The 25115-nt window shown below is 43.3% G+C and overlaps 1 protein-coding gene across 1 annotated transcript in view; it reads right to left on the bottom strand.

Annotated features, from left to right (window-relative positions):
• Window positions 1-1090: 1090 nt before the first annotated feature.
• The window catches only part of LOC126176732 (zinc carboxypeptidase-like), a 111048-nt gene continuing 87023 nt past the window's right edge, over window positions 1091-25115 (bottom strand). The window contains exons 7-10 of the mRNA XM_049923901.1: window positions 24791-24875; window positions 8651-8856; window positions 5282-5366; window positions 1091-1340 (exon numbers count right to left, since the gene is read on the bottom strand). Of these exons, the coding sequence (XP_049779858.1) occupies window positions 1132-1340; window positions 5282-5366; window positions 8651-8856; window positions 24791-24875 (585 nt within the window). The 3' untranslated portion in view covers window positions 1091-1131. The remainder of the gene's footprint in view (window positions 1341-5281; window positions 5367-8650; window positions 8857-24790; window positions 24876-25115) is intronic.

Below are 25115 nucleotides of genomic sequence, written 5' to 3'. Positions count from 1 at the left end.
GTGCCAGTTTGTTGCTGCGTTAAGATTGGCGACGGAATGGTTTCCCGTGTTGTGGTGCGAAAGACAGAATATCAGACTCACTTCTGATTGGTCGCAGCGTAAAGTCGTCTTATGTCTTCTCTATCCACAGACACATTTGCGCAGAGATGTACTAGTCTGGATACCTGGTCGAAAATTTTTGACGTAGCCACGGATTAATCGTGCTCCACTCTGGAGTACGGCAGAGGCACGCTGGGCAGCTGACGACTCTTGCAGCTGCGGTGTCGTCTCCATGTATCCGTCGGCTTCGTGTCATACGTCTGCCGTTTTGGTAACGTGTCGCAGCACCGGCAGGTAGAGTATTCTGAGTTACATTACCAGCACTTGCTACCTTGTTGCCATCTGCAGTAGCCACACTCAGCGCCTCTCTGTTCACCTGCAAAGCCATGTCTTCTGTATCTGAGGTCAGTCACTGTTTCGAGTTAGGCAAATACTACGTTAATATTACATGTCCTCCATTCACGGTAGAGTCAACAGCACGTTTTCTGCAGTCAAGGTAGGAATGCAATCGTGTATTGTTAACAACCCATCAGAAATTCTTGCCCATGTTCCTGATTTTTGTATAACCTGTCGCTCTAAAAATTCTGGTCAAAATCCAAGTCTTAATTTTGTGCTTACGCAATTAAATCTATTTGTTATAGATTAGCACATTGTCTTCTTGGTTCGTGATCATAATTTAACTTCATTCCTCAGCTCACCCATTTTGAAGCGGTTCTCACATAATTTCTGTAGCAATTGTATGAGAAATTAGCCACCATGATTGCTAAAGTAAAATAGCGACACGGTATCAGTATTCTTCCTCTTGAGGGCGGCGGATATCAGAATTATTCGCTTTTTGATACTGACAAATGTAAGTCAGTCGCCCTAAATAGGAAGCACCACAGGCTAACTTCCAGTGAGCACGATTTGATTACAAAAGACAGATCACTGTTTCTGTATTACTCCTGCACTACAAGTATAGGTCCAGAAGCTCCAATACATCATTTATAGTTAATTATAAAAAGGAAAATACAGTACGGTATAATTATACCAGACACAAATTATCGTCAGGACCTTATTTATTTATTATTTACGGATACAACAAAACAGACACTAGTGCTTCCTTGAAGATTTACTGGAGGTGGCGAGTACGTCCCGAAGGATGGAGACCAGGCTGTCGAACGCCTCCTGGCAGGTCGGGACTATCTGGTCGGCAGGCAGCAGGAAACCATACTGGCCCTCGTCCCTCAGCTCCCAAGCAAAGTTGTACTGGTTGCCGTTGACACCTTGCATCCAGTCGATGCTGGTTCCCGACGCCGGATCTGCCAAAAACATTGTCACAGTCAAAGCTCACCAAGACTTTTCACTTAGTTGTCCGGTTACTTATGCGTAGATAAAGTCGATGTGACTCGATGGACGAGGTGTAGTTGTATGCTGTTGCATTAATTTGAGGTGTAAGCGGTTCTGATATTCAAGACCATAAAAGTGGGTTAAAAGCTGTGAGCTATGTGAGGAAGTTAACCTTGCATTACTGCGCAACTGTTTCACCAGGTATCCAGTCTAGCTTACCAAATTCCCAAACAGACTAACATTAATTATAATCTTTTAGTATTCATCTTACGGTAACCGGTGATATATATATATATATATATATATATATATATATATATATCAAGTTTGATATGCTGAAATTTTAACGGAACAATGATCAATGGTAAAATAAATGTCCAAATATAAACTGATTTATTTCTTTCTATTTAAATTGTCTTTGTATATATATATATATATATCGGGCTTTAGACGGCCACGTGGCACAACCAAGGGGTAGACCATCGTGTTCGGCGTGTGGCTTCGGCACATCATATTGCAGCAGCAGCAGCAATCTGAGCAGAAGTAGGCACCATAGTGACGCGACGAACTGTTGCAAATTGGTTACATCAAGGACAGCTCCCAGCCAGACGCCCTGCAGAGTGAATTCCACTGACCTCAAACCCCCGCCATTTGCAACTTCATGGTGTCAAGCGACAGCTCCTTAGTGGACAGGGTGGAGGTCTGTTGTCTTTCCTGATGGACGATGATTCTGCCTGGGTGCCAATGATGGCCGTGTGTTGGTTACAAGGAGGCCAGGTGAGCGCCTCCATCCAACCTGTGTGCGTGCTAGACACACTGGACGTACACCTGAAGTTTCGGTATGGGATGCGATTTCGTACGACAGGTAGAGCACTCTAGTGGTTATCTCACGCACCCTGACCGCAGATTTGTACGTCAGGCTGGTGATTCGACGTGTTATGCTGTCATTCATAAACAGCATTCCAGGGGTTGTTTTTCAACAGGTTAACGCTCGCCCTACCGCTTTTGTAACCCATCGTGCTCTACGGAGTGCCATGTTGCCTTGGCCTGCTCCATCACCACACCTGTCTCCAAATCGAGCCTACTGTCATACGCAAAACAGCATTAACCGTCCCTGTGTTGACCGACCAAGTGCAACAGGCATGGAACTCTATCCCACAAACTGACATCCAGCTCCTGTACAATGCAATGCATGCACGACTGCGGTCACACCGGTTATTACTGCAGCAGCATTTCGTATTTGCAATGGTGAATCTCGCACCTACATTAACCTGCGATCTTGCATTGTTAATCACTTAAAAATGTTACGCAGATATATGTTTTCCCGAAATTTCATTACTCTACATTAGTTACTTTTTGGTGTTGTGATTTTTTTTTCGTCAGTGTATTTTCTTTGTCTCTGTATTCTCGTCAACATTTCTGGTACCCACCGGGCGCAGACATATGAGTAGCCCAGTTTTTCAATTGTGGACATCGCATTCCCTTTAGCAGTGACTAATTGGAGACGCAAGTCATCTTTTGCTTCCAGGCGGCCGTCACGGATGATTTGGTCGACACGGTGGATTCGTGACGTCACTCCAGGTCACCGCTCTGTGTTGCATCAGCCAGCTGTGTTTGCCCTTCGGCGTATTGACAGTGACGAACCCATCGTCTAATGTTGCTGACGTTCACCGTGTTATCTCCATAACATTCTTAAGCCTTTCGTGAATACTGCTGGGCGTTTTGCATTCCGAGGTACAGAATTCTACCTCAGAATGCTGTCTTGCTGTCTGAATGTTGGCCATTTTCTGAACTTATACAGTGCTGACATTTGTTGATGTAGGACGCTGTTATTGGAATGGACTGTGGACGAAGTTTTGGGGAAGAGCGCAAAATGAAGGAGGCATTCATTTTAATGGCCCTCATACAATAAATTATGACACCACTTATTTACACACAGACAACATCTCCAAATCTCCCTGCAGCATAAGCAATAGATACTTTGAGTACGTCCATAGTATGCATTGCGATATCCACACCAGTTTGGCGAAGGATAGTGTAGAACACGCGTACTTACAGATTTATTTTTAATAAGATCTGAAGGCGACTGCCTTGTGCCGTTGAGAAAGGTCATCATCTGTAATTGTACTGCGGTTGTAGTATATATTATGTAACTTTCTTCGCGAAATTTCGCTGTACGTCAAATCCGTTACTCTTAAACCGGTCATACAGATATACTCGAAACCACTCACGGATTGGAATTGCAGCGCTTATTTCCACGTGTCCACTTTTTGTGACTGCTCTTCGTTGAGTAAGTTTGATATTACCCTAACTTTTCGGGGCCCATAAGACAAACCAGAGATTCCCGGTCTCTGTGCACTTAGGCTTTTAGTCCAGGTACATTGATTAACACTCCTCCGTAATTGTAGTTGTTATGTTATGTGATTATTTCACTTTTCACGAGTGCTGGTGTTTTAGGTTTACATTATGTAAAATGTTTCTCTCAGAAATGTCCTAGAAGTACAAGAAATACGCTAAAGTTATAGGAATACTAAATAGCAGTACATGTGTTTTTACGAAGTACGGTGCAGTCCTTCTTCGAACATGTACACAAGTCCGAAGGATGAGGCACTGCAGTGACTACATCTGCCAAGAAATACAGGAAAGGTATCCCCAACAGCGAATATGAACCACAGTCGATTTTACATTGGAATGACGACACTGAAAATTCGTGCCGGCCCCGTACTCGAAGCCGGATTTCCCGCTTTACGCGAGCGGTCACGTTAACAGCTTCGGCTGTTCGTGCACGAATCACAGCCAGGCTTAAACTTCCATTTGTCGTCGTCCATGTGTCACAACCTGCACTCAAACACTACGCATATTCTCGTTCAGGAAAGACACGTGTGTTGAGAATCGAGGGCCTGTTACTCTCGAATAAATATGAAATAGTAGTGCCTGTGTTATTAAGAATTACGATTGGCGTTCCTTAGGACATGCATGCAGGAACAGGCACTGCTGCGGCTACAGTTGTCAAGAAATATAGGAAATACACTCCCAGGTGCGAATGTGAACCATCATCGATGAGACTCGAAACCAGATTTCCCGCTACACGCGAGCGGTTGCCTCAACCGCTTCAGCTGTCCGTGCATGAACCATGGCCGGACCCGGACTTCCACATGCGTGCATGTCCGAAGGAATATTGCACCGTACTTCTTGATAACACAGGCACTGCCACTTATGGGATATGCGGGTTCGGGTCCTAGTCCACCTCAAATTTTCGCTGTCGTCATTCGAATATAGAGCAGATGTTGTTTCATATTTACAATTGCGAATACATATTCATGGGAAGTTAAAGAGACACCAGTCGGTCGTGTGCTACTCAGACATACGTGTCTCCTTACATACCTGGTAGAAATGCGAGTCTTACGCATGTGCAAACATTGTCACTGCGTTATTGAAGATCCACTGTCCACATAGTTCATCTCGAAAATCCGGAATCTATAACCCATTCCTCTTTAATCGATTATCTCAGTACGTCAGTAGATGGTTCGCCTACGATCTGGGCCATGTTCACTGCATACACGACTGTAACAGACTACTGAGAGAACGTATTCACACTCGCGCCATACGCCGCACCTAGCCGTAGCATTCGGTCGTCAAAATGTAGATATTCAAATGAGACAATCTGTCCTTTGACTTTTATTCATTCCGCTCAGATTGCTGTACATATTTAGGAAAGAATTAACATTGCACAATCCTGGATAAACAAATTTTTGTTGTGAATCCGTACTATAAAATAATTATCTCCAAGCAGACATTATTGAAAATAATCATGTGTACTAGATTTAGGTTGCAGTTATTTACATACATACGTCACTCTAGATAATTTAAGTTTGTTTTGCAGTCTGTGGAGCGATAACATTGCCATACTTACAGAGGAGGTCCTGCACGGTGCCGACGGTGTAATTGGTGCCGTACCTGGCCGCCAATGCATCGCGGGCCCTTTCAGCCATTTCGAGCTGTAAAGAAAATAGGACGTTAGTATTCCATTTTGTGTCACTGAAAGTGAAGACTCAGCTTCTGTAATTCCAGTATCATATTCTGGTTTTGTTTACACGACTTGAGGGGGGGGGGGGGGGGTGGAGGATGAGGAGATGGACAACGAGACGGGGGGAGGAGGATACTGGCAATCACAGGGGGCAGAAGAAGCAGCAAATAAGTAAATTTTACTTATCGCATTTACAGAGCATCATATGAAGAATATATTGTTAAATGGGTAGGCGATACAACTGTATATGGTGTCCGAAATTTAGTATGCAGCTGACACCTTTGGCAGCAACAATGGCTGCGTCCCGAGTAAGCATCAAATAGAACTGAGCTTGAATAACAGGTACCGGCACATTACGCTCTGCTCCTTCAGTTGTACGCCAGAGTTTACTACAGGAACTGCCAAGTGGCAGTCTCGCGGCCTCCGATTATCAAATGTTTTCAGTGCATGAGGAATATGGAGAACGTGCTGGTCACGAAAACAGTAAAACACCCTCTGTATCGATACAAGTCAGGACAGAAGGAGCAAAATGTGGTCTTGCGTCATCTTAGTGAAAGATAATGTCACAAAGCTCTGGAAGATAGTTAACAGCCACAAAACGACATAAATGTAACGGCTGCTGTCGAAATTATCGGCTATGTGAACGGGAGATGATGGTGTTGCGTGTTCAGTGGTTTCCCATACAATCGTGTCAGGAGTTGCGCTCGAATGATCAATGTTGGTGCTCCTCGAAGTCTCCACACGAGGGTACGTCCATTGTCATTTGACGCAAAACTGCCCTAACAACGATAGCCGTGTTGACAGTTTATGTTGCTCCAGAGGTCGTCGAACCGTCCGTGTGGATACTTGTCTTCCTGCAAAGAAGTTACGCGACCTGTCTTTACGATCCTCCGGCAGAACTATCAGTATGTCTGCTCTCGAGTGTCCTTTTCGCGTGGGGCTATTGAAATGCTGCATGGCGTTGATCATGGCTCTCCAGAACTCATCGATTCCATTTTAGCGTGTCGGTCTACCAACGCGAGCGGTAACTCCGCAATCTCGACAGGGCATGGTCTTGCCGCTGTAGAATTATGACACATTTCTCCCTCTTACACAAGGCACAACACAATCTCACAAATTCGCTTTTAAATGCGAATTCTGAACGAGAAGCCTGCTGTAAAATCTTTCCTTACATCCGGAATGTAGATGTTGTTACTGCTGCCTACTTTAATCGCTAGCCCAAAAACGCTAATCGTTTGCCTGTCCGAGTATGTAGTCGTTTTCATTCCAGTTTGACGTTTGTTGATTGCCGCATCCATGATTTAGCAAATTTAATCGCCACGAGTGTATATTTTGTGAAGGATAAGGTACAGCTGTCATCAACGTGAAGATTGGTGTAAACGCCACAGTGGTTTACCAGTCTGGTGTCCTACTGAAGGTGGACGCCCTCACTGGTCTCCGACCTCTGGACTGACTTCAGTTACAGGGAGACTTAAATGCAACGCGGCTTCTAACTTGTGATATGTCCGCTTCAAATAACTCAATAAAAAGGAGATCACACCAAAGCTTTGTGAGGAATATTAACGCAAATATGAAGGTAAAACAGCTATTTTGTGAAAAACAACCAGCCACTGACATACCAAATTCGCATAAGGCTAATGAAACTCAGCGCTATTAGGAGCAGGGAAAAATTCACTATACAATTGAAGCACATGCAATGAACGAAGTTTCGTAGACTTGTAGATGCGCTTCTACGTCATACCTATGGAAAACTCACTTCTTTTCAGACACTTAGAATAACTTTCCATCAGCACATCAGCACACGTCCTTCCAAATATGACAGCAATTACTGGCACTTAGCGCTGACCTATTCCACCTTCAGCGTGCCAAAAAATGCAGCATCCCACTACGGTTATAACGGCCAGCTCAACCCCGCTGCAACGCGGGACTTCCCCTCACGCAGAGCAACTCTCTCCACATATTTTACTTGAACTTTGTGGCCGGATGCGCGTCGCGTCACCATTGAAAGAAGCGATAACGGGAAGTTCGACGTGCGACGGCTTAATAGCACGCCAGAACATTGCTCGGCTTCCACTGCTGTCTACTACATGTTTTAAAGTATACTTCGGCACCACGGCTCATCGCCCCTACCGTAAACTCAGCTTCCATGAAGCACAGCAATCCGCTCTTGGTAAATCACTATACTCACTTGCCCGTCCAAAATTGTCTCCACCGGTTCGCGCTTTCATCCTTTAGGCTTCGGCCCACCTTGCGGCGAGCGATACATCGTAGGCCGATTGCCACAATCTCTCCAATCGACTACAGACCGCCTCACTTGCGTGCAACTTTCAGTTTTACACATTAACAAATCGTTGCCAGAAGAGAAAGAATCACAACTCTTTCCGTGTTTCATAGTATTTATGTCATTGTTCAGGGTCCACAGTGTTGATATTTCGGCAGTTTTAATTTACCTGAAGTTTGTGGCGGGATACCCATCGTATCGTCATTGAAATAAGCAACAACGGAAAAAAATTCGAGGTTCAGACTCTTTAATTGTGTTACAATATTATTTTTTGATTTTATTTTCTTTTACTAATCCGTAACTGCCTCGCCCTAGCTGATCATTTAATTTTCATCTGAGTCTATGTTCCTATTGTTTCAGCATTTATCTGTCTTTGAATTCTCTCTCCTCTCAGGCGTTTCTCTGTAGTAATAGCGTGGGCATTGGTCTCAGAGCAGACGTGTTTGTCTCCATCTGGGGAAATCTTTTGGTTATCCTCGCCACTATAATAGACTAAACCTTCGGTTGCACAACAGATGGATCATTCCATGAGAGTTGACAACTGAGACATTATTGTTGTAAAATATGGAGACTTAACACGAGTAGAGACATAGAGAAATCAGATAGAAAATTTTTACAGAAGACAAATAAATGAAAACAAGCTGCCTGATTTAGCTGTATGAAGAGACGAAAGTGAGAGGAGAGAATAGAGTTTAACGTCCCACCAACAGCGCGATTAACGGAGACGGCGCACAAGCTCAAGTTACGAAAGGGGGGGAAGGTAATCGGCCTTCTCAGAGGAACCATCCCGGACATTGCTCTGAACGTTTTACTTAAATTATGGATAACCTCTGGACAGCCGAACGGAGATTTGGATCGTCGTCCTCCCGTCCAAAGAGCTAACCTCCGCGCCAGATGGCTCGGTAAGAGGCGGAAGTCACCGACACAGCGAGTACTTGGTTCATTAGTGAAGTGCAGCGAAAAGGAGGTCTCACCAGTTCGTCGTGATTGGTGGCCACTTCGTCAGGCACGCCATATGGAAACAAGATCATCTGGCCGTAAGCGTGGAAGCTGCCGTAGAACACCAGCACGCCGGAGTCGTACCCCGTCAGCGTCTTGGAGAAAGTCGCTGTCTCGTACTCCGAGAACGGCACTGGCCCCGGGTAGTTGTCTGCACAGAAGTCCTCGCTGATACCGTTTTCTGCCAACAGACGGTACCGCTCATATTTCTGGACAAGAATCGGTTTTATAATATAACAATATGACAAATTGTGCTTGATCTTGAGACATGGTTAAATCAGTAAGACATGCAGGATCATGAAGATCATTTAGAGTGGAATATAATATCTACGAAGCATCAAGCAAAGATTTCCACAAAAGTATTAACGTAAAAAAACCATCACGTCACAGACAGACAACTACGTGAAGTTGTGGACGACGTGTTAGGCCACCTATCGCCAGGTTTATTGACTAGATTCGACAGAGCAACCATCGAGATCGTATCAGTAACAACCATTCGAAGGTTGTATTAACGCCATGAAAATCTTCTTCGCCATCACTATTCATATCAGCATCGTCATGTGTCTTCACCACATTCATCATCACCAACTGCCGTCACAGGCTGTTGGGCTCTGTAGACATGTTTTGGCTGTTATCGCATATAATTTATATTATTTTCACTACCTTCGTGCTGCCACCGTTACTGCCTTTCATTTTATCAGTCTTCACACCACCATCATCTTCAGGGAGACATATATTAAGCAGCTGAAGTGCTTCGTCACAACCATAGTCTTGATTACCCATCACCCTGTCGCCTCTCTTTTCTTACCAAAATTCACAATTTCAATATCATCTACATTCATCCACTCCCACATACAACTTTATCCCCTTTTCATTATCGTGCCCATTCTTCCTACCCAAGACTAATGACCATGCCAACCTGTTACTTTTTAGTCAGTAGTCCATAATTTTATATCGAACCATCATCATCACGAGCACGACTACCATCCACAACTGCACCTGTGTGATTTGCACCAGCATCGTCATCGGCAGTCTCAGCCACATTAAATTCATCATCAGCAGGTTCCATCGCACCAGTTTCATCCCAGATATCCATGCCACGATTAAATCAACTTATCGTACGCCCCAAACAACAGAGCAATTAATATCCCTGCAAACCTCGCCCAAAACGTCTAAAATACCACCACAAAGTTCTGAACCCAACACAGTCTATGGATTCATGAACTTCATTCCATCACTATCCAGACCGTTTCTCCAACACAAGCCTTTGTCCTGTCCAGTCTTCAACCAAAATTCTTTAACCCAAAGTCTGTATCCCAATTTGAACATAAATCAAATCATAGTATGTAAAGATGTAAAAACGTCGTGATCGTGAATGTCATTAACCCTGAATTCGACTCCAAGCCTTAACGTTTGATCCCCATGCTTCCTTGCTCCCTATAGCATCACCTCATCGAAAACAACTAAACCCTCACCATCTCAAACCTCATCATACCTCACTGCTGTGGTCAAAAAGGAGATCACCAAAGGAAAGACTGAGACAGACACCTCAGTCAGAAAATTCCCCTGCATCTGTAAGACCTCTGGAACCAGATTGCAAGTACGAATTTTCTTGAAAATCGATCACATCGTAATAACAGCGCCCTCATCTATCACTGAAGGCACCACATTAAATCATACAACTCTTAAGCACAATCATAGCAAAGCCTCAAATATCTTAGAACGACCCCCTCTCTCATGACAGTAAAAACCCACTTATCTTCGTTGCAAAGCCAATCAATTCTTCAAGCAATAACCAATCCACGATCCGCAGCCATGTATAACGTCTTCAACCAGACTAACCTGACTGAAAACTAAGCATCCTCTCATCAAACCTAAAATAACAACTCTTTGCCTCATCCAATAATCTCTGCAACCACACAAGTTGATATATCGTGCGCACACGACTGAATATACAACCTGATTTGTAACCATATTCCTGCGAAACGTCCTTCCATTTAAGCGATCCGATACCTAAGAACAAATCTCAAGGATAGCTCGTTCAACATTTCACCTCAGTCCCACTCCCACATACTCCCACATTTCCCTTTCTCTCGTCTACATGGTCTTGTGTAAACTCAGTCTGATCTCAGCCTGCACAGCATCGCTGTCCCCTGCATCCCTGTCCTCCTGCACTCACTTGCTACCATAAAGACAGCCAGATTCTGTTCCTTTACACCAGTCCTCACAATACTTACTTACTTCCCCAAGCTATACTTTCACCTTTGCAATCTGTCCTCATCCCAGTGTTTTCTTCCGTCCCACAATTCCATTCCATCCGAATTTTTTTAAAGAAGCTGAAGACAAACTCCAATCCCGTTACAGCAGCTCCAACAGATCATCAACAGGTTACAACGCGAACTCTGTTACTATAGCAGCGTTCACCGCCAAAAGACCATTCGGTAATTCACACGTTTTTAGCATCCCTTTAATTTTTGTGCACAATTTCACTAAAATCATATCTGTACAGCAGAAGAGTAGACACTTCTCTGCTGACAGCCCTCTTTCGGAGAGTGAAACAACAATAATGGAAAAAAAACAGGACCTCCTTGACTTTTCTGAATCCATTAAACGCTGGCGAGAAAAACGTTCGTAGGAACAGAGAGGAAATAATGAGGTGTTCCTGGACAAAGATTAGTTTGCTTTCGCGATACATCTTGGTAACAGAAAATCAATAGTCATCTGGCGCTTAGTCCCGGAAAGAATAAAAGTGCTTTGCTGCTGGTAAATACGCACGGAAATGTCAAACGTCTTGGGATATCTCCTAATGTCGTTGAGCCGGTATTGTTGTTGTGGTATTCAGTCCTGAGACTGGTTTGATGCAGCTCTCCATGATACTCTATCCTGTGCAAGCTTCTTCATCTCCCAGTTCTTACCGCAACCTACATCCTTCTGAATCTGCTTAGTGTATTCATCTCTTGGTCTCCCTCTACGATTTTTACCCTCCACGCTACCCTCCGGTGCTAAATTTGTGATCCCTTGATGCCTCAGAACATGTCCTATAAACCGGTCCCTTCTTCTTCTCAAGTTGTGCTACAAACTCCTCTTCTCCCCAATTCTATTCAATACCTCCTCGTTAGTTATGTGATCTACCCATCTAATCTTCAGCATTCTTCTGTAGCACCACATTTCGAAAGCTTCTATTCTCTTCTTGTCCAAACTATTTATCATCCATGTTTCACTTCCATACATGGCTACACTCCATACGAATACTTTCAGAAACGACTTCCTGACACTTAAATCTGAACTCGCTGTTAACAAATTTCTCTTCTTCAGAAACGCTTTCCTTGCCATTGCCAGTCTACATTTTATATCCTCTCTACTTCGACCATCATCAGTTATTTTTCTCCCCATATAGCAAAACTCCTTTACTACTTTAAATGTCTCATTTCCTCATCTAATTCTCTCAGAATCACCCGACTTAATTCGACTACATTCCATTATCCTCGTTTTGCTTTTGTTGATGTTCATCTTATATCCTCCTTTCAAGACACTGTCCAGTCCGTTCAACTACTCTTCCAAGTCCTTTGCTGTCTCTGACAGAATTACAATCTCATCGGCGAACCCCAAAGTTTTTATTTCTTCTCCATGGATTTTAATACCTACTCCGAATTTTTCTTTTGTTTCCTTTACTGCTTGCTCAATATACAGATTGATTAACATCGGGGAGAGGCTACAACCCTGTCTCACTCCCTTCCAAACCGCTGCTTCCCTTTCGTGCCCCTCGACTAACTACCATCTGGTTATGTGCAAATTATAAATAGCCTTTCGCTTCCTGTATTTTACCACTGCCACCTTCGCAATTTGAAAGAGAGTGTTCCATCCAACATTGTCAAAAGCTTTCTCTAAGTCTACAAATGCTAGAAACGTAGGTTTGTCTTGCCTTAATCTTTCTTCTAAGATAAGTCGTAAGGTCAGTATTGCGTCACTTGTTCCAACATTTCTACGGAATCCAAACTGATCTTCCCCGAGGTCGGATTCTACCAGTTTTTCCATTCGTCTGTAAAGAATTCGCGTTAGTATTTTGCAGCTGTGACTTATTAAGCTGATAGTTCCCTAATTTTCACATCTGTCAACACCTGCTTACTTTGGGATTCGAATTATTATATTATTCTTGAAGTCTGAGGGTATTTCGCCTGTCTCATACATCTTGCTCACCAGATGGTAGAGTTTTGTCAGGTCTGGCTCTCCCAAGGCCATCAGTAGTTCTAATGGAATGTTGTCTACTCCCGGGGCCTTGTTTCGACTCAGGTCTTTCAGTGATCTGTCAAACTCTTCACACAGTATCGTATCTCCCATTTCATCTTCATCTACATCCTCTTCCATTCCCATAATATTGTCCTCAAGTACGTCGCCCTTGTATAGACCCTCTATATACTCCCTCCACCTTTCTGATTTCCCTTCTTTGCTTAGAACTGGGTTTCCATCTGAGCTCTCGATATTCATGCAAGTGGTTCTCTTTTCTCCAAAGGTCTCTTTAATTATCCTGTAGGCAGTATCAATCTTCCCCCAGTGAGATAAGGCTCTACATCCTTACATTTGTCCTCTAGCCATCCCTACTTAGCCATTTTGCACTTCCTGTCGATCTCATTTTTGAGACGTTTGTGTTTCTTTTTGCCTGCTTCATTTACTGCATTTTTATATTTTCTCCTTTCATCAATTAAATTCAATATTTCTTCTGTTACCCAAGGATTTCTAGCAGCCCTAGTCTTTTTACCTACTTGATCCTCTGCTGCCTTCACTACTTCATCCCTCAGAGCTACCCATTCTTCTTCTACTGTATTTCTTTCCCCCATTCGTGACAACTGTTCCCTTATGCTCTCCCTGGAACTCTGTACAACCTCTGGTTTAGTCGGTTTAACCAGGTCCCATCTCCTTAAATTCCCACTTTTTTGCAGTTTCTTCAGTTTTAATCTACAGTTCATAACCAATAGATTTTGGTAAGAGTCCACATCTGCCCCTGGAAATGTCCTACAATTTAAAACCTGGTTCCTAAATATCTGTCTTACCATTATATAATCTATCTGATACCTTCTACTATCTCCAGGATTTTTCGATGTATACAACCTTCTTTCATGATTCTTGAACCAAGTGGTAGCTATGATTAAGTTATGCTCTGTGCAAAGATCTACTAGACGGCTTCCTCTTTCATTTCTTACTCCCAATCCATATTCACCTACTATGTTTCCTTCTCTCCCTTTTACTACTCTCGAATTCCTGTCACCCATGACTATTAAATTTTCGTCTCCCTTCACTACCTGAATAATTTCTTTTATCTCATCATGCATTTCATCAATTTCTTCATCATCTGCAGAGCTAGTTGGCATATAAACTTTTACTGCTGTAGTAGGCGTGGGCTTCGCATCTATCTTGGCCACAATAACTCGTTCACTATGCTGTTTGTAGTAGCTTACCCACACTCTTATTTTTTTTATTGATTATTAGACCTACTCCTGCATTACCCCTATTTGATTTTGTATTTATAACCCTGTATTCACCTGATCAAAAGTATTGTTCCTCCTGCCACCGAAATTGACTAATTCCCCCTATATCAAACTTTAACCTATCCATTTCACTTTTTAAATTTTGTAATCTATCTGCCCGATTAAGGGATCTGACATTCCACGCTCCGACCTGTAGAATGCCAGTTTTCTTTCTCCTGATAACGGCGTCCTCTTGAGTAGTCCCCGCCCGGAGATCCGAATGGGGGATTATTTTAACTCCGGAATATTTTACCCAAGAGGACGCCATCATCATTTAACCATACAGTAAAGCTTCATGCCCTCGCGAAAAATTACGGCTGTAGTTTCCCCTTGCTTTCAGCCGTTCGCAGTACCAGCACAGCAAGGCCGTTTTGGTTAGTGTTACAAGGCCAGATCAGTCAATCATCCAGACTGTTGCCCCTGCAACTACTGAAAAGGCTGCTGCCCCTCTTCAGGAACCACACGTTCGTCTGGCCTCTCAACAGATACCCCTCCGTTGTGGTTGCACCTACGGTATGGCCATCTGTGTCGGCAAGGTCCATGGTTCATGAGGGGCGGGGGTGGGGGGAGAGCTGGTACGGCATGGTATTTAAATTTTTTTCGTTTTTTGAAACTACCCGCCTTCTCAGTACTCGCCGAGATGTTAATATCGAGATCGGATTGGAGTCTCTGGTCGCCGCTTATCTTTGGCGAGTTGGCTTCCCGCGCACCGCGAGGCGAACAGAAGGGGCTGGCGGAGAGTGAGCGCTGGATAGTGCCTGAGGAGCGACGCCGTTGTCGGTGGGCAAGGCAACTTGTTCGGTGGGCCCTGCGGAAGCAGTCGATTGGGACGGAACGCTCCAAGATCTCAGTGTGTGGAGGGTCGGTGTTGTCCCGACGGCGATCATCGTGTGGTCATTCAACGGCTGAGAAGTTATTTCTTGGTTCTGCTCTTGGATTCCGACAAAGAATTACGGCATGTTCGGTGTATGAGGTTACCGTAAGAATTCTAAAAAGGTGTATTTCTGGTGTGTATATTAGACTTGTGAGTGGTGTAATCTTTGCTTCGGTACTGCAGTCCCCAGTTAGAGCGCTGCTTGGGAGGAGAGCGCTGATATGGGCTTTGTCATATATTTAGCTGCTTTAAGATGAATGACTGTTTGGATCGAAGGTGGATCCAAGTGAAGGACCGACTACTGAACTTCGGAGATACTGTTAAGTGTTTGCAGTAAGAGAAAGATAGTCTGTGGAGTTTTCAGTCAGACGCTTATGAACTGTGTTAATTGCAATTATCTTTCTATGGTATTTTACGGTTCTACTTGTCGTGACGAAATCGCTGATAGTATAGTAGCTTGGGAGGTCATTCTGTGCCTTGGTGTGCCTCTAAAAATGGTTCAAATGGCTCTGAGCACTATGGGACTTAACATCTATGGTCATCAGTCCCCTAGAACTTAGAACTACTTAAATCTAACTAACCTAAGGACATCACACAACACCCAGTCATCACGAGGCAGAGAAGATCCCTGACCCGCCGGGAATCGAACCCGGGAACCCGGGCGTGGGAAAGGTGTGCCTCTCCCAAGAGTTTAAAGTCCCAAATATTTTGTTACAGCCTTGTTGAGGTTGCCTTGCAACAGTTGTTGATTTGTCTCTCGTTTACTCCAGCGTACTGCTGTTTGGTGCAATGCGGTATAGTTGGTGTGTTTAGTAGTACCTCATCTACTCCCTCGTCCTTTTTAAGATTTGTGAGCCGCATCAACATCGATGTATAATCCTAGTATGCAAGTTGTGTAAGTTGGATGCGCCCTATTAACGTTTTATTCGTCGTGGAAAATCTTTCCCGTGCCGCGTGTGATTCTGAAGGACAGCACGGAGCACAACATCGCATGAACACGACGAAATCAAAAGATATGTATTGTATTTTTTTTAACGGATGTAACCACTGAGCTTAAGAGTTGAATTGTGTTTTCTTTTATTTCGAAAGGAAAAGTTTGATATACCTGGTTAATTATAACATTTATGGTTACTTATTTGTCATAATTCGTTGGCGGTAGTGCGCATCACACGTAGGGATATCTATGGTGTAAAGTGTTTAAAATTAAGGAAAATATTCTGTGATACGGTTCGCATCGTAGACGTTACCGGGTTTGAGTGTACGTCGATATTAATCAGATTTTATTCCATGTAAGTTGTTCTAATTAAAGTTTTCTGATCAATATTTTATTGCCTTTAGAGATCACAGGTCATATCTGCGAAAATTTTGGTACTGCCATGTGGCGTTAGAATCCTTTATTTAACCCTGCATTGTGCAATTTGTATATTTTTTCCTTTGCCTGAAAAGGGATTTTGAGTTTTAAGCGTTTTAAATTGATTCTGAGAGCTCTTCTTTGATCTGTTAAAATACTTTTAATAACAAACTATATTGAGGATCTTGTTGTTCATGATAACGAATGTTCACTCACTATTTTAAAATCAAGTTAATAAAGTTGTAAAATTTTAAAGGTAAAACAGAGTCTTCTATTAGAGAAACGGTGCCTGCCCGTACCCCCCACAACTTCCACGTATTCAAAGCACTGGCCTTCTGGCGTTGTCTGATGTTTTCCCCGGTATCTGTTCCAGCCAAAGCCTGTGGGGCCACGTCAATCGTGTCGGACCTCCTTTTGCGTGGCTTGGTGCAGTAACTCGATCTGGCATGGACCCGCTGCATTAATACTGAGTCATGCTGCCTCTATAGCTGTCCATCATTGTGAAATAGTTTCCAATGCAGGATTTTGTACACGAACTGACCTTTCGATTATGTCCCATAAATGTTCGATGGGATTCATGTTGGGAAATCTGGGCGGTCATCACATTCCCCCGAATTGCCCAGAACGTGCTTGAAACCAGTCGCCAACAATTGTGGCCCAGTGACAAGGCACAGTGTCATCCATAAAAAGTCCATCGTTGGTTGGGAACATGAAGCCGATGAATGGCTACAAATGCTCCCCAAGTAGCCAAACACAACCATTTTAAGTCAATGATCGGTTCAGTTGGACCAGAGGACCCACACTATTCGAGCCACCAGCAGCTTGTGCAATGCCTTGTTGACAACTTGAGTCCATAGTTTCGTGGGATCTGCGCCACACTCGAAACATACCATCAGCTCTTACCAACTGAAACCGGGGCTCAGCTGACCTGGACACGGTTTTCTTGTCGTCTAGCGTCCAACTGATATGGTCACGAGGAGAGACGCTGTAGGCGTTGTCGTACTGTTAGGAAAGGCACTCGAGTCTGTCGGTTGCTGCAATAGCTCATTAACGCCACATTTCGCCCCACTGTACTAACGGGTATGTTCATCGTACGTCCCATATTGTTTTTTGCCGTTACTTCACGTAGTGTTGCTTGTCTCTTAGCACTTTCGGTACACACTATGTCCCAGTTTTTCGCCGTCCCTTGTGACCAGCACGTAGTTTTTTGTCCTTTTCTACTTCCATGGTAAATTTTATGTTGGAGTGGAGGCTGTTCAAGTGTGTTAGGAAGACACTGAGCTGTTCTTCACCATGACTCTACACAACGAAAGTATCATCGACGTACCTGTACCACACCTTAGGTTTACAAGTCACCGAGTCCAGTGCCTGTGCTTCGAAATGTTCCATGAAGAAGTCGGCCACCATCAGACTATGAGGACTAACCGTGGCAGCGCCTTCCAGCTGTTCGTAGAAATTGCCATTCCACGTCAGTAAAATTATTTGACGAACGTCGGCCGAAGAACTCGAGACAGAAGCAAAGAGGCAGTTTGTCAACAACTGCCAACGAAAGCCTGAACAATTTTGTATTACGCCTCTACGGGGAGGAGATTTGTACCGACGCCTTGACCGACGACGGAAGAAAAAAACGCGATTGAAGTCCTCTCTCGTTTTCCTTTCGCGGTGCAGAGATGAAGATGCTATACGCAAGTTCTTGAAATGTAAGCGCCTATTCATCACCGCCCAAGCGCATCGTATCTACGACAGAATGGAACGAGCTTTTCTTCGTGAGCGAATTCATACAACACGTAGAGACTTGGCAAGAATGGATCAGGAACTTTTGGAAATTTTCTATCAATTAAGTAGCCGAGACGACTGGGACAAGATCGACAGCATCACTTACAGGAGCATGCAGAACGAACTCGAACGTTGCACTGAGTGACAGAAGAAAAAGTTTGAAGGATGCGGGAAGCAGACTGACAAGGCGATTCCCGACATGTCACCAACAGTGGTCAACCTCACTGAACGACAGTTGACGAAGAGGAAGTGTCTGTTCTTCAAAAAAATGGCTCTGAGCACTATGGGACTTAACATCTATGGTCATCAGTCCCATAGAACTTAGAACTACTTAAACCTAACTAACCTAAGGACAGCACACAACACCCAGCCATCACGAGGCAGAGAAAATCCCTGACCCCGCCGGGAATCGAACCCGGGAACCCGGGCGTGGGAAGCGAGAACGCTACCGCACGACCACGAGGTGCGGGCTCTGTTCTTCAAAAAGGAGGGAATTTCGTTATCATCCTGAGAACAATACCTATGGACGTCATCATCGCTAACACCGAAGCGGCCATTCGGATCCCTCCTTGTGAAAGGGCAGAAGAAATACGCACTGAAACAGCCAGGATACTGCGCCGAGCTAAACCACCAGCTTACAATCTGAAGAAAGAAGAGGTAAGCTATTAAGAATCTTAACGCCGACAGGTGTATGTTGGTACTGCCTGCCGATAAGGGGAATCCGAAGACGTACCGAAAACTAACCGCAGACCCGACGCAGCGTATCACACGGAATACGAATCGGTTAATCAAGGCGTCTTGTCTGCCTGCGGACATACAGAGAAACCTCGCAACACGGAAGCACTACCACATCGGCTATATGGATTACCTAAGATCCATAAGAACAACGTTCCACTAAGACCGATTGTTAGCGCTCCTAGCTCACCGACGTATAAACTGGCAAAACACTTGGCCTCTCTGCTCCAGCCACACGTGGGGAAGACCGACACACACATAAAGGACTCAGGAAATTTCATTGAGAAGCTGAAGAAACTGAAACTTGTACCTAACGACATCCTGGTCAGCTTTGATGTTGTTTCGTTGTTTACGAAAGTGCCACTCAGTGACGCTCTGGAGCACATCGGTTCCATTTTCCCGCAACACATCAAATAGCTCTTCCATGGATGTCTCACCACTAGCTATTTCACGTGGAATGGCAAATTCTACAAACAGCTGGGTAGTCCTCATAGTCTGATGGTAGCCGACTTCTTCGTGGAACATCTCGAAGCACAGGCACTGGACTCGGCGACTTGTAAACCTAAGGTGTGGTACAGGTACGTCGATGATACGTTCGTTGTGTGGAGCCATGGTGAAGAACAGCTCAGTGACTTCCTAAGACACTTGAACAGCCTCCACTCCAACATAAAAACTTCCATGGAAGTAGAAAAGGACAAAAAGCTACCATCTCTAGACGTGCTGGTCACAAGAGACGGCGTTAAACTGGGACATCGAAAACCGACACATATGGACCGATACCTGCACAATCTATCAAACCACCACCCGAGTCAGAAAAGAGGCACGATTCATATGCTCGTAACGCGAGCAGGACGAATATGTGAGACGCAGCACCTCGAACGTGAAATGCAACATCTGGAAAGTGTTCTGAAGAGCAATGGGTACTCCACAAATTATATTAGAAGTGTAACAGAGCCAAACACTCGGCGAAATAAGAAATCAGGAAAAGAAATGTCGGGTACGTCTTTTCTGCCATATATTACCAGAGTGATGGACAGAATCGGCTGTATATTGCGCAAACACGGCGTGAAGACAATTTTCAAACCGACAAGGAAGATCAAAGAATGTCTTAGATCGGAAAAGGATGAAAGGGACCCACTTGCAATGTCAGGGATATACCGCTTACCATGTACACGCGGAAAGGTTTATGTCGGAATGAGTGGACGATCAATCAACACCAGGATCAAAGAGCATAAGCGACATTGCAGGTTGGGGCAGGTGGAGAAATCGGCCGTGGCAGATCACGCGCTGAGTGAGACCGACCATGTAATAAAATTCACCGACACGGAAGTTCTGGCTGTAGAGAAGCACTATCACACCCGCTTGTTCAGAGAAGCTGTAAAAATACAAAAAGACGCGAACAGTTTGAACAAGAAAGAGGAAAGCCTTAAGGTAAACTGATCCTGCCTCCCCGTACTGCAGCGAACGACCCTCGCAGGTAGCAGGAGGAGAACCGCGCCGGAAATGACCGCGGTGAAGCCCTCAGACGTTGGCGCGCCAAGTACATATAGTCTGCGGCCGCGAGCTCGGCTCCAGTTCACCATCGGCAATGGAGGGTGAAGCTTTGACAATGCCAGCCACTCGTGCTGGCGAAACGTCAGTAAAATCATCAGACGAACGTCGGCCGAAGATCGCGAGACAGAAGCGAATAGGCAGTTTGTTAACAACTGCTCACGAAAGTCTGAACAATTTTGAACTCGAAACACTGTCACAAATCGTAATACTTCGTACTTCATGAGTGGGTGATCGCGGAAGCTGGTAGGAAATTATTGAGGTTGGAGATAACTAAGAAGTTTAAGATTATGCAGTCATTACAGAGTAAAAAGCTGAAGTTCGTTATATGGAAGATAACGGTATAAATATTAGTCCCACCCTTAAAAGATCACACTAGTCGTCTTGGAGCACTGTAGAAATTGTAGAACTGGTACTATATGGTTACGTGACCTTCCACCACTGACTAAGTCATGGCAGTGAACTGGTGCGTTTGTGCCTGCCTGTTGTATGCATTCACTGCATTGAGATAGTTCTATATGGAGACGTGGCAGAATGGCAATATGAGCTGTCGTGTTTGAACACGACACGACACATGAAACGTCCCCTTAGAACAATTATACACGACTGTGCTTAAACTGACACACAATATTTTTTTTAGTGCAACGCAATCTGACTTTCAAAAATCCCTACAAAAGAATGGCCCTGACTAACATTAACCTATACCTTTCACAAATCACTTACCTCACAAAAATCTTCATTACTCGAACTACTGCAATACAGCGAGCGCCACTACTGCCAGCTAAATAAAAGATTCAAACTACTGAAGGCACTAACTACTGATAGGCATAGTTAGCAAATGAAAGATTTTAATAGAGAACAAACAATGTATTTACCTTAATAGCCATCAAAAGTCATAATATATACAGCAGTTCATTACATCCATTGTTACAAATATCAAAACTCCGCCATTTCTCTCCCCACATCCACCACTGCTGGCGACTCACCTCCAACTGCGCAACGCTACGCGCTGTTCACATCCAGCTGCCGCTGCCCAACACTACAGTGGCAGACAACAATGCAAACTAGCCACAGACTGCACACAGCACATCCAGTGATTTTCATATAGAGCGCTACGTAACGTTGCCAATAAGAAAACATAAACAGCCTACTTACATAAAGAAAACATAAACAGCCTACTTACATAAAGAAAACATAAACAGCCTACTTACATAGCCCCCATGCTCCCCACAAAAAATTTTACAAATGGTTTTGGGCAGTGGCCAATAATGATTTGAAAAAATTTTTCATAATTACAATAACAAAGATGTCCAATGCACACACTTATTTATACAATGTTGGTCAAAAGCTAAAATTTTCTCACAGTCCATAAAGATAGTCCTGATCATTCATCATAATAGTAATTACAGTTTTTTTTGTTTTCACAAAGTCTCATTAGTAAAAGAAATTGCACACAGAAGTAGTGGATTTCCATGCAGTCTTGAAGAAGTAGTGTTGTCCTTCCAACGGAAAGACAGTGCTGACTCTTGACCGGTAATGGGCCACAACAGAGCAAACCCACAGCAGAGTCATTCGACGTTTTGAAGAATATTGGTAGGTAGGTCATCACAGAGTAGACCCACTGTAGTCCTGGTAGAGATTACTGTATTGGTGGGCCACCAGAGGTGCAGACCCACTGTAGTCCTTGTAGAAATAATGGTATTGGAGGGTCATCAGAGATGCAGACCTACTGTAGTCCTTGTAGAGATGGCCATCAGCCATCTGTTGTGATTGTGCGGGTGCACAGTCACCATTGAAGAGTCTTGCAGTTAATATAGCAAGTCCATAACCACCACTTGTGCACTCACAAAGTTTTTGGAATTGTCCTTAGAACCAGCAATGCTGTTATCCAGTCCCTTGCTAAATTATCAACACACGTGCAAACACTAACAGTCCCTACTTCTCACATATTGTCCATATACTATGACCAACAGAAACATGTGCAGTGAAATGTAACGTACAAGTTACTTAATTTGATGAACTGGTGTCAATTACAATTTTATAACATAAGAATACAATAACAAAGGTACAAAATACATCATTATAGAACATAACAATACAGATAACATTTGTAGTAATACAGGCTTTACAAAAGAATAGAAATAACATATACATCAGTGTTACAGGAATTATAAGTACCTACATAAAAGATCAGAATAACTTTTGAAACATCAACTTCACACATTAGCAACAAAACAGAACAGATAAATAATGTCTAAACATCTTTACAAAGTAAATAACATATTATAAATGCAAATTATATTTGAGGAGAACAGTATTCCTCATCATAGTGAATGTAGCTTAATATTAAAAGAAGAAAAAATTCTATGAAACTACACAGAGACAGGAAGAAAACAAATACACAAGGGTACACAAACACATAGTGGGATAACACAAAAGGAAAGGACAGGGTTCGTTTTCAGTGTAACATTTGGTACTGCAGTCCAACCCAAAACTTCATTCCATAGATCGTTCGTCTTATTTCAACCTTTGCTTCCACCAAAAAAATCCTATCCAAGCATGCTTTCTGTATTTATATGTTCACATATTTCTTACCTCATTATTTATTTTCCATTATCTTACCTCATCATTTATTTCCAAGAAAATCCTACCTATACCTGCTTTCTGTACTTGTTTCGTATAACTTCTCAATGCATTTCTCCCAATTCATCGCAACTCATTCTCTTATAGTCTACCCCCTCTTAAGCTAACTTAAATCTACCGAGCTCAGATGCTAAACTAAGGGACGAGGCAATGCAGCAGCATAAAACAATTAACACAAACATCAAGGACAAAAATTTTAAATAGGCAAAGCAAATTGCAGTTCTACAACTAATATAAGGCACTGTGCAGCAAACAAGAAAAATAAAACAGTAGTAAAACTAGCTTAGAAGAGTAATACATTGTTTGTTCTCTATTAAAATCTTTCATTTGCTAACTATGCCTATCAGTAGTTAGTGCCTTCAGTAGTTTGAATCTTTCATTTAGCTGGCAGTAGTGGCGCTCGCTGTATTGCAGTAGTTCGAGTAATGAAGATTTTTGTGAGGTAAGTGATTTGTGAAAGGTATAGGTTAATGTTAGTCAGGGCCATTCTTTTGTAGGGATGTTTGAAAGTCAGATTGCGTTGCGCTAAAAAAATATTGTGTGTCAGTTTAAGCACAGTCGTGTATAATTGTTCTAAGGGGAGGTTTCACACATTATCAGAGCGTAGGTGGATGGGGATACATCCTATTAGGTAGATGGTGTAATTTGGTTCATGTATTACATTGCCGTAGCAGGTTAAATGAAAGATTTTGTGTGGTATTATTACCAAATCTCTTTTTGTGTTGCCTTTACGTTATCTCATCAAGTAAGAGGGCCGAATACCGAAACACACGGCGATTGACAACGGATGGAACGTGAGTTTGCTAGTCGAACATGCAAGTCTGTCTCCCAGTACGGTGAAGCACTACAGCATTACCGTTCTCGAAGAGTTAAACGCCGGAAACATACAATTTTTACGTATTCTGTAAATATATTTCGGAATTATTATATATGTGTGGTTCAGGACCCTTTATGTTCAAACTTTTGAGGTTAGCTGAAATACTGTTAATATATATTTTAATGATATTATCCCAAACTATGCTGAAATTCATGCTAAGTAAATACATGTTCAGTACGTCGACTGAATTATTTTCGTAAAATAATATCTAGGAATGCTTCTGCACGCTATGTTAAAATATTAAGAGAGTGAGCAAACTCTGTCCGAATAGGTCTTGTAATGCCCAATGCTACCGAAGGCCGCACCGTTATCCTTTGCCAGTAGACATCACTGGATGCAGATATGAAGGGGCATGTGGTCACCATAGCGCTCTCTTGACCGTTGTCACATCTCATGACCAGAGCTAGTTCTCAGTTAAGTACCTCCTCAATTGACGTCACATGGGCTGAGTGTACCCCTCTTGCCAACAGCGTTCGTCAGACGTTAATGGTGACCCACCAAGCCCAAGAGCGCTTAACTTCGGTGATCTGACAGGAACCGACGTTATCACTGTCGTAAAGCCGTTGGCTTTAATCCACTGTGGACTCGTTAAAATTTCTCTTAGGATTTCCAACGAAAAAATGTGGTTGCAGCGGCGTCCTTCGACATAGTACACTCCAAAGAATTCGAGGATGTCTGTCTTGGTAATTCAACCGGGTCACTATAAGCTTTACTTTTCGTAAATCGTGAGACAAATAAACTGGTCGTACTTAATGAGGAAAATATTGCAGAAATTAAATTTCTCACCTGCGAAATGAAAGTCCCAGTTGCGGTTCAAATCAACGCCTATGCAGTTCTGATAAGGTGTGCGATTCTTACGCCATAGACGGTCCTGTAAACAAATTGAATCACGTTACAGTAACACGTACATTTCAGAGATTTCATCTATCAACATCATAGTCGCTCATAAAACTAAATAGAAATTTACTCGACTACCAATATGTGAAGTTATTTATGTAAATGAATAGAAAAACAAGAGGCTGACACCATTCAGTAGAACAAGGATAACACTGGGCGATTATATACGATTAATCGAGTAATTAGTTTATTCCACAAATGACTTACATACAAC

The sequence above is a fragment of the Schistocerca cancellata genome, chromosome 3 (genome assembly GCF_023864275.1).
Source record: "Schistocerca cancellata isolate TAMUIC-IGC-003103 chromosome 3, iqSchCanc2.1, whole genome shotgun sequence".
NCBI lineage: Eukaryota > Metazoa > Arthropoda > Insecta > Orthoptera > Acrididae > Schistocerca > Schistocerca cancellata.
Note: the sequence above shows the minus strand (reverse complement) of the source record. Positions and strands in the feature narration are given on the sequence as shown.